The sequence below is a fragment of the Chaetura pelagica genome, unplaced genomic scaffold (assembly GCF_000747805.2).
Source record: "Chaetura pelagica isolate M959 unplaced genomic scaffold, ChaPel_1.0 scaffold52, whole genome shotgun sequence".
Classification (NCBI taxonomy): Eukaryota; Metazoa; Chordata; class Aves; order Apodiformes; family Apodidae; genus Chaetura; species Chaetura pelagica.
Window position 1 is genome coordinate 612,727 of NW_009952486.1, and position 10,158 is coordinate 622,884.

At 40.6% G+C, this 10,158-nt stretch overlaps 1 protein-coding gene across 1 annotated transcript in view; it reads right to left on the reverse strand.

The window, feature by feature from the left end:
* The window catches only part of VGLL4 (vestigial-like family member 4), an 81,115-nt gene extending 77,408 nt beyond the window's left edge, over window positions 1-3,707 (reverse strand). Inside the window, exon 1 of the mRNA XM_010008840.1 lies at window positions 3,644-3,707. Within this exon, the coding sequence (XP_010007142.1) occupies window positions 3,644-3,707 (64 nt within the window). The remainder of the gene's footprint in view (window positions 1-3,643) is intronic.
* Window positions 3,708-10,158: the final 6,451 nt, after the last annotated feature.

Sequence of the window (10,158 nt, forward strand, 5' to 3'; positions counted from 1 at the left end):
GAAAGAAGAGGGACAAGAGAGTCATGAATAGTGTCAAGCATCTCATGGTAAACTTGATTTCTGCAATTGTGCAATAACCCACGTGTAAAAAGGTTTCCACCAGGCTGATGTTGGGAAGACTGCACAGAGACAGAGGTCGTACAGGTGCTCCCTTCACACAAAGCCCACTTCTGAAGCACTAAAAAAGCCCAGCAAAGCCACTCACAGACAGAACTTGTGCAGGTAACCTACTCTGGCACTGAGTAGCTGCTCCTGAACAGCACAGATCTTCCTCTGCCCTTTCCCTTCACTACTGACAAGCAAGCAATTAGGGACCAGCCTTCAAATGAGTGCCTAATGATTGCAGAATTGTGTGCTTCCTTGCCACTGAATGAAAGGCCAAATTTGGAGAATCAGTAAGCTAGGAACTCCACTAAGAAATACCTTTCTCCTCTCCTTTAGCTGGTATCATCTCTAAAGGAGTGTCTGTCTTCTCTCCAGCTTTTTTTGGTTTGCTTTGTTAGATTTTCTGAAGTTCAGATCCACTACAGCAGAAGCTTAAATAATTGCTTACTTGACAGTGGTAACAGCTACAAATAAAAACCCTACAGTAATAATTCCTTCTCCATAATTAACCATTTCCATGACACAGCAGTTAACCAAATGTGTTCCATACATTTTCTTCACTAAGAAGTGCAGAATTACTTAAACTGGGAATTGTGAAAATACAGTATAGCTCATGAAGCAGAACAGAGATGCACTTGGAAGCACCACAGAGTGCAAATGTTATCACTGAGGGTCAACCTCACTGACCAAACCACACCAATTCAAGGTCATCCTTGTCTAGGAAATCAATAACCATTCTGAGAAACCTGAGCAGTCATACACCTCATGGACTTCTGTAAGTGCTGTTAAGTTTAAAGGTATTTGTTTTAAATTGAGGGTGATTTGCATATACACTGTGACACTTCTACATTTGTGGGCACTGCAGTGAGTGCCCACAGAGAGAAGATGTTCCTTCCTATTAGAAAGAATTAAATTCATAAATACTGGTAAAACTCCTCATCTGGACACACCTACATGAACAAGAATAAAATTAAATTCCTACCAGCTTCAGGACATAAACCTTGTTTTTGAACAAGCACCTGTATTTGAAGTGCCTGGATTCAGATAATCCATTTAAAGGCTGCTGATCTGTGTAAATAAGTCTGAAGTTGAGGCTGAGATGTAGAATAAAGTGTATCAGGGTGAGAGAGTTTGGAATTTAAGATGTCTGCAAGAGTTCCAAGGGGTTGTGTACAAATACTATTAATGCTTCCATGAAAATAAGTAGTGAAAATTATTGGTATGCATGAGTAAGAGACCACTAACAACTCCAGCTTGCATTATACCTTGGGCAGGAGCACATACAGTCTAACTTCAGAAACATTTTCTCACAAGAGATGACAGAAGTGTTAAGATTACCTTTGTTGTTCTGATAAAAAATGTAACAGTAAAGTACTTTGAAATGGAATAATTTTGAGGAATTATAGTTAAAATAGGTACCTCAATCACCTAAAATTATCTTTTTAAAGTGAGAAATTAAAAGTTTTCAACTGTTACATGACATATAGCTTACATGAGAGTATCTGAGATGAGCTGGATCACATAAACAAGAAGATTTATTATTTCACTAGTGGAATCTACCCCCTAGTTGCTTGGTAGCACTGTCATGTCAGGACAGCCTATAGCTACACTTCCTTTGCTATCCATTTAATAATAAGATTACATTTCAACCATGAAATGCACAGAGTGCTTCAGGAATTATCTGTTAGACAAACTTCTATTCTAGCAAAAATGTTTCAGAAACTACGTTAATCTGAAATCCTTATTCAAAACTTTGGAAGCAGAAAACTTCATTATAACATTAGAAATGTCAGAAAGAACCCCTTGGAAATTTCGGGGGGGAATCAACAAGAAAATTCCGTGTATGAATTGCCTAAATACAAGAACCATCACTGAAATCAATTCAATAGTTTGTTTAGGTACTGAGAATGAGAAAGTCATCTGATTTAAAGGAAAAAAAAAAAAAGGGGGAGTTGGGGAGAAAGCAATTCTTTCACTCCTGGTCACGACTGGGGTATTAGAAACTCTATATAGAATTCTACCTGTTTGGCAAAGCAAAGAGGGGATGGAGAAACACAGACAGGACCCACTGACAAACCTCTGGGAGCAGTGTGCCAGGCACTTCACTGGGAAGGTCAAGGATAATTGCTAAATTCAAAATTAAGACTAACTTCAAGCTGTTTGCACCACAGAGTGGGGCCTAGCTGGTGTCTCTTCCCCAACAGCTGGGCCAAAAAGTGCAAGTTCACAGTGACTGGTCCAGACTGCTCAGTCCCTCCTTTGAGCAGCCCCTCCCGCTCGGGCACACAGCAACAGGACAACCCAGAGACAGGCTGAGTTAGAAGCTGCAGAGTGGCCCAAATCTAATTAAGTCTAAGTGGTAAGACTAAAGGAATGTAAATTAGAACCAGATACATCTCAGCTTCCTCACATGCAACTTGCACTGAATCAGACTTCCCCTGCATTCTCTACATCCAGCCCAGCACTCCTACCCCGTGGAAATAAAAAAATCAAACTAGTCTTAGGCAACAGCTAACCAAGAAGAATGCATTTAAGCCTAAGAAAATTGAGAATACATCTTAAATATATATATATTTAAAATGTAGTGGAAAAAATAGGCTTTTTCCTTCTCTACAAATCTGTCACATTTCAAGAGGAACGTCCCAGGCCAAAATCAGGGTTGAAATTGTCTCCTCAAGTACTTCCACTGCTGTTCATTTTACCAGTAACAGTCCATAACCAGTAACCAACCCAATCATCCTACTACAGTGAAACCCAAAGTACCATTTTTGTAGCCAGTATCTATTCAGGTTGATACCCAAGATGCAAACACCTCCTGAGAGCTTCCACTACTCAGAAAAAAACCTGACACAGACATTTATTACTGAGCTTGCAGGAAACAATCTGCTCTACAAAGCAGCACTGCAATTGGGCAGACAATTTTATTCTAACTGCAGTTAACCCATCTTAAACACTCACTGTGAATGTTGAAAGCAAAAATATTACCCTAATGATTGGCAGCATGAGCCTCTAGCTGCAACCAACCTCATTTACTGCATGAACACCCTGTACTCACCTTCCAGTGGCAGTGAAAGGAAAATGAAGTGCTCATTACTGAGGGCAACAGGTTTTTTTGCACTGAAAAGGAATCTTTGCAGCCCACTCATGCCTACCCAGTTATGTGTTCTTAAATGAGAAGAGGTCTAACTGATATTCTCAGGGACTGTAAAGCCCCAAATTGTCCTTAGTTTGAGGGCAGTTCCATTAGCACCTTTTGTCCACTAACAATGTAAATGCAGTTGGGGAAAAAAGAGGAACCTTTAGATGAATTAAGTTCAGTCTAAAAATAAGAGGAATTATTCTCTCTTGCATACTAAACAACTTAATTGCAACATACTGATTTTGCACCTGAGAAAGACAATGTTTTAAGGGCTCCTCAAGACTTTTTCCTACAGGTCTTAGATTCAGCAAAATGGATAAAGCCAGAATACACATCATACACAGAGCAAACATAAAGCATCTGGATCCACCAAAGCAGAGAACAAGGTCTCAGACTTACGCTTCTCATCATCAGCATGTACTAGAGATGCTGCTCTCGACAAAACATCCAATGGAGTCTCCATTCCTCTCTGGATCCTGAAAAACAGAGAGTCAAAAGTTTCAAAGAGTAACCTCAGGGAGCCCTCCCCACAGCACAGGAGGTGGTAAGCCACTTCTTCATAGCCTGCACACAGCAGGGAGCAATAATGAACAAGAGCATGACAGCAAAAAGAATCAAAACCCCAGGTTTCTGCTGCTCTCTTCCTGTTACACCAGCCCAGGATTTGTTAAAACTAATCATTGCTAAAAATAAGGAAACACTGAAATTAGCTTTCCCACCAACTACTCATCCAAAAGAAACTGGAAGACCAAATTCTCCAGTACTTGATTGATGATCACCACTCACATACACTGCAACAGGGTTGTCTACCATTTTTGCCTCCCACATGCCAGCCTTCCATCCCAGAAAACAGCTACTTGAGGCAATATCCAAAGATGCAATTCAGCTAAAGTGAAGGGGACAGCTGGCCTGGCTACCTGCATGAGGACAAGACTGTTTTAGATCCATAGTCTTCAATAAACTTGCACTCCATGCTCTTCTAGGCCCAAAGTTGAATCATCTAAAGCTTACAGGCTTTAAGGCATTTTCTTACTCATACAGTAGAACACTGGGCATGTGTATATATAATTACACAGGCAGAAAACTCTCACTTGTATAACAGCAAACTCAGTAGCTGATTTTACCCGTTTCCTCCAACACATCATTCCCATGCATAAAAAATGAACCCCAGCCTGTAAAAATGCACATTTCAGCACAATACAAAGGCTTTGAAACTTAAAAAGAAGTACCAATGTGAAGTTCCAAAAGATATGAAAGGGAAAGGAAAAGAGTAACACGTCAAGATGCTTTTGTTAGAAGGCTTAAACTTAGATGTGTTCATAAACAAGAAGGCAAGAGCAGACACTGAACTGTTAAGAGAACAAACTGAGAACCCAGGACTGCTAACAATTCCGTTGGGGTTTTCTCCCCACAAAACTAGCAAGCTATTCTGTCAGAAGAACTGCTTACTGTAACCTACTTTACAGTGTGATCTTAAAAGAAAAAAAGAAGATAGTGGCAACTACAGAAATCTCAAACACATGTATATGGACTTAACAACAAGCACATGTTGGGGAAGCAATTTCCTTGACTTTGCACTATAAATAATAAACCTCACCATCCTCCCTCTCTCTTTCTAAATAATGTCAAACATTTTAAAACTAACCCAAGATTTTAAGCTTAGGAGATAGGATTTCTAAAGTATTTTTAGGTTTAAAAAGATGTATTTTCAATAAAGAAATCCAGTCTTGTCTCCACAGAACTGTGCAAGAAGAAGAGACATACTTGAAATAACTAAGGGGAGTGTTTGAGGATAAAACATGAATTCTCCCTCCCTGTCAGAATCAGCTTTTGCTCAAGAACAGCAATTTATCTAAACTTATAAAATCAGTTAACTCTTTGAAGACATCTGGGCAAGAAGTTTTAGAAAACAAGATCTTAGATTTTTTTACTAAGTCTGTCTTCATTAAATATTTCTTAGTATCACATTTGGCCACACTCTCTTCGAAACCAAAGCAAAGATCTGGAAGCCTGCAGCATCATTCCCCTTTGATCCCTTAGACTTAGACCCTGATGCTTCATTTCTTTTTTGTTTTGTTTGTTGGGGGTTTTTTTCTTGAAGTTTAAAATAGCAAAAAACCAAACCAAACACTTTATTCTCCCCAGACTGTCACACACGTTCCTCTAACAGAGTAAAAATTCAGTTGGAAACAAGATCTTGAAGTGCCTGATGAGATGATGCAGCTACACCAGACTGATGCTTAACTCATGATTTAGCACTAACCAGCTTTGTCCTAAACTTCAAAGACAGTCACACAAAGTTTTTGGTCAACTTTTGAGAAAGAATAATGCAAAGGATATTAAGATGCCCTTTACTGAAAACAAATTGTTGTTTTCTTTAAGTATTTCATTAATTTTCAAATAATGGGAGTAGCAGATGCCCAATTCCTTTCTGGAACATGCTGCTAGTAAGAGAACTAGCTGGTGACAGAAGTCCACATTGAGAGAAGGAAACAGGAACCAAGTCTTTAATTTTATTCAGGAAATCAGACACTTTAGAAACAACTTCACTCAAACTGGCCTCAATATAGTTTTGTAGCTTTGCATATGATTAAAGTTCATCCCAGGAGAGAGCTGTAAAAGTGATCCTCTAAGAATTATGGTCTTGTGAAGAATGTTGTGCCCATTCAAGAGGTTCTGTGAAGGGATGATGTTGTTGCAGAGGTCTGTCACTTCCAGGGTGCAATACCACATACATGCTGGGATTTTTTAAACATGTTGCACACCAATAGAGTTACAAAAATCACCTTCAAGGAGCTATAACCTTTTTAATTAAACAAACAAACAAAAAATCCCTAAATTAAACTAATTAGTTAGGGATAACAGTAATAAATAAATAAATGAAGGTTGTCTATGGGAATGAGAGAAGAGGAATCTTCTCTCAGACAGTTTGAAGCTTAGAAGACTAATTCCACCTGGGCAAGAACAGCAACTGTGCAGCTACTCCAAGGGAGCCTTCAGAGAACAGCCTGACCACTCTCAGGAGTCGTGCTTCAGAAATGAAAAAACAGTTCAGCTTCCAAGGTTCCAACAACAACAAAAAAAAGGCAGTCACAAAAGCAGCCTTCTAAAACAATCCAACTAATTCCCTGTGTGACACATAAACCTACCTATGCAGCAGAAACTAACCTGAATCAAAGCTGAATTTTTGTAAGTTACCCCCATCAAAAACCAACTTTCTAGCCCTCATGCAAGTATTTCTCTACACCCAGACCTCATAAGAGAAGACAAGTGATCACTGAAGCACAAGAACACAAACGTAGCTTCCTCTGGATGGACAGGATTTAAACACTACAGAAACAGTTTCATAAGTATCTCCCTTGTTACAACACCTTAACTGTTAGGTTAAACAAGACACAAGCCAAAAGCACTTTTACAAGTGTTCAAGATATTTTTATCTATCGTAATTGAAAATATTAACTTAATATCCTACTCTGTCCTTCTATTTATCACTTACTGCTTCCACTCAACATCTCCCTAGTCCGTCCTCTCACTTACATAGAAGCAAAGAAACATTCACATTGTTCTCCCCTCTCCTCTGCAAGCTGCTGCAGATCCCAAGCACATATGGAGCACTCTCAGCCTAGCCCATTATCATTTTTTTGAAGCCTATAGAGAAATAAAAGCTTTTGAAAATGAGCAGCTCAGTGATTTCAGGGATTTACACAGCACCCTCCAAGCTATCAGGGAGAACACTCGGGGAAAAACCCTGAAGTTGCTTGTTTGAAACTTAAGCAAACAGGCAGTAGGGAAACTGGCACCAGAGACCAACTGCAGACTGAACAATGAGACATTTATTCAATCCCACGGAAGTTATTGATCACAGTGGGGTAAGTCAGGAAAGATTAGAAATAAAGAGAACTTTGTATTTATTTTTTTTTTAATGGGCAATAGTGAAGGGACAGAAAGGAAAGAGAAACATTAAAGATGATGTCTGTGGCAGTAATTTCCATTATGGAGAAATGATGGCTTTTGTCTAGAATGGGTCTTAACTAGTAACCCAAGTCAAAGCTGGATGAGAGAAACAAGGCAAAACTTGGGCGAGGAGAACAAAAGGCCTGTACAAAGACATGCTGTGCAGAGAAGAATTTTGACAGGGTTTGGAGATGAAGATCTAAAGAGAGGTCAGAGTCATGAGGATACTTGTGTTACAGATCTGAGTGACACCCAGAACAGCAGCAGGGCCAGCAGCCTCTGCAAACACATTAATGAGAAACATCTGAGGGCAGACACCAGCAAGAGAGCTCTCTTATACTTGCTGAGTGTGAATTAGAGATAGACATCTACATGATGCCAAGGAGAGACAAAGACTGAACTCTTCTGTAGAGAAGACTCTGGTGCTTGAATCCATATGTCTGAAATCACAGATATAGGGTTGGAGGGAGAAGAAGCCGATTAATAAACAAAGCCCAGTACAACAAAAAAATGAGGTAAGAATTAAAAGACACTCAAGAAACAATCAAAAGTGAGGCCAAAAATAAGTATAGATAAGCACAAGTACAGGGAAAACAAGATTAATTGAAGAGGATGGTCAAATAGGTCAAATTCATAACCAGAAGTACCTGCAGAAAGAGAATGACATTGATTTCAAACTAAACTGAAGAGGAAATCCAGACATAACTTATCAGCACAATTAATATTTCTACAGGGGAAAGGAAGATAAAGCAACAGTTTGATGCAGACCAGGTCAGCACCTTTCATGTTTTAAGATAGGAGAGAGCAAAGCATATCTGCACTGTGAATAAGAATGATAAGCACATTGTATTCCATGTGTGTCCTCAACAGCCACAACCACCTTTCAGTTCCTTCAGCTGCACCTAGACCAGAGCTTGTGCTTGTGGACACATAAACCCTGTGGTGAGATACCCCTGGGAAACGTTAACTGGAGATGCTCAGTTTATTACCATGCAGCACTGATCATCCTTTTGCATTTGCAGCTCACAACCTTCAGAGTCACTTCAGGCTACTTGGCCAAAGGAATCATCAGAATAGCACTTTGTTTAAAAATAAAAATGTACTTATTCAGTATTTTGTGGGGATTTTTTTCCATGCTTGCTTTGCATACAGAAAATGAGTTTGAACAGACAGAGCTTTAAAAAAAAACACAAGGATTTAGCTCCTCACACAGAAAACTATAAGCTTAAAGCAAAGCTTTGGCATTTTACCTTATGCTTCTTGTTTTCTTGTTGCATTAATCCTCCTTAACGGGGCAAGAGTCTAAAAAGAAAGGAATTAGCAATGGTACTTGAATTAAAAGCTAGAAATTAATAATAAATAACACAAGAAATTACAGGTGGAAAAGTCTAACATGACCACGTGTTGCATACACAAGATTGCTACATGTTATATATCCTACACATCATGCATTCTATTGCAAACATATTATGGAACAGCTAAGAATAGTAAAAAGAACTGAACCAAACCCCCCTTTTACAATATAAAATTTTCAAATGTATCTAAAACCAAACAAGTTAACCATCTCAGTGTCTCCAGACTGTATTAATTCTCAAAGCCACATATACCTAAAGAAGAGCTTCCTGATGCTTCATGATGTCAATGTGCTTCTCCAGTTAACATGCCCCAAAGGTCAGTGATTTTGCACCTCACTTTAGCTACCACCCATATTTTATTCTACCAGGCTGTCAGGTCTACCCCTTTCAGCACCACTTCTGGGTTCTCATCACTTGGGCACCAGCCTAATTCCTGCTCTGAGGTGGGTGTGAAAGCTCTGCATTCATCTCACAGCCCCCTTGCTGAAGACAAACACAGGACCCTGCACCACAACACCCTGTCCCCACTCCCCACACCCTGCCCTGGTGATCCAGCAACAACCATTTCAGCCCAGTCATTTGCACCAAAACCACAAAATCTGCAAGCATTCAGCATACAAGAGTCTAAGGGGCCAGATTTATGTTCTCCTTGTGCCCAGGAGTATTTCTTGTAACTGATTCCAAACACCAACACCAGAGGTAGGGAAATGAAGCAAAACCCACTCTACATCAGAAATATCTTCCCAAGAAGGGAGCTGGGAAAAATACAGATAAAGGTGAAGAAGTTTGCAGAAGAGCCTTAATAGAAGTTGCTGCATGAAGGCAGGAGAGGCAGATTGCTGCCAGATTGCACACATTTTAGGTCCAGGGCTGCCTGCAAAGAGAACTCATTTTAACAGCCCACAGTTTGTTCCTCTGAGAGGAACACCTTCTGTTTTAAAGTCAGGGAAAATCTAATCAGAAAAGCTGCCCTGCAGGAGGAATCTTGGAGCTCAGCATCAGTTAGTCCTCTCTGGTTTAATTAAAGAAAAAAAGAAGTCTATTATTTCTTGTTCCTGACAATCCTGAAGCACCAACAGAGCACAAGAGAGGTGAGGTGGCTTCATGGTTTAACAAGCACCAGTGGAAACGGGCTGTTAAACCCCCATCCACTGCACCTTCAGAAAAGGGCTGCCCTGGTGACACGTACAGTCAGCTTGGCTGGGAAAAGCCATTACTTCTGATTACACCTGGGAAACAGAAAGCCAGCTGGACCCAACAGGCTGCAGTCGCGCTGCTAGAGACTGAGTTTAAATAGCTCTAAAAACAGAAGGGCTAGAGAGGAAAGCTCTAACAGTGCCCCTCGGGCTCGTTCGAGGAGATTTTCACCACAGGAGCCTCGGCTACCGATGGAATTCCAGGGCTTTTCTCTGGAAGAGAAACTCCCTCCCCCCAGGCAAGGTGTGCCCGTGAGATGGCAGGCACAGCGCCCGCAACAACGGTCCGGAGAGGAACTTGGCCCAGCACGGCTCCCAGCAGTGCCCGTCCGCGTCTCTGCGGCGGGACCCAGTGCGGGGACCGCGCCGGGCGGCCAGCACTGCGGGCACACACAAACACAGCACTGTG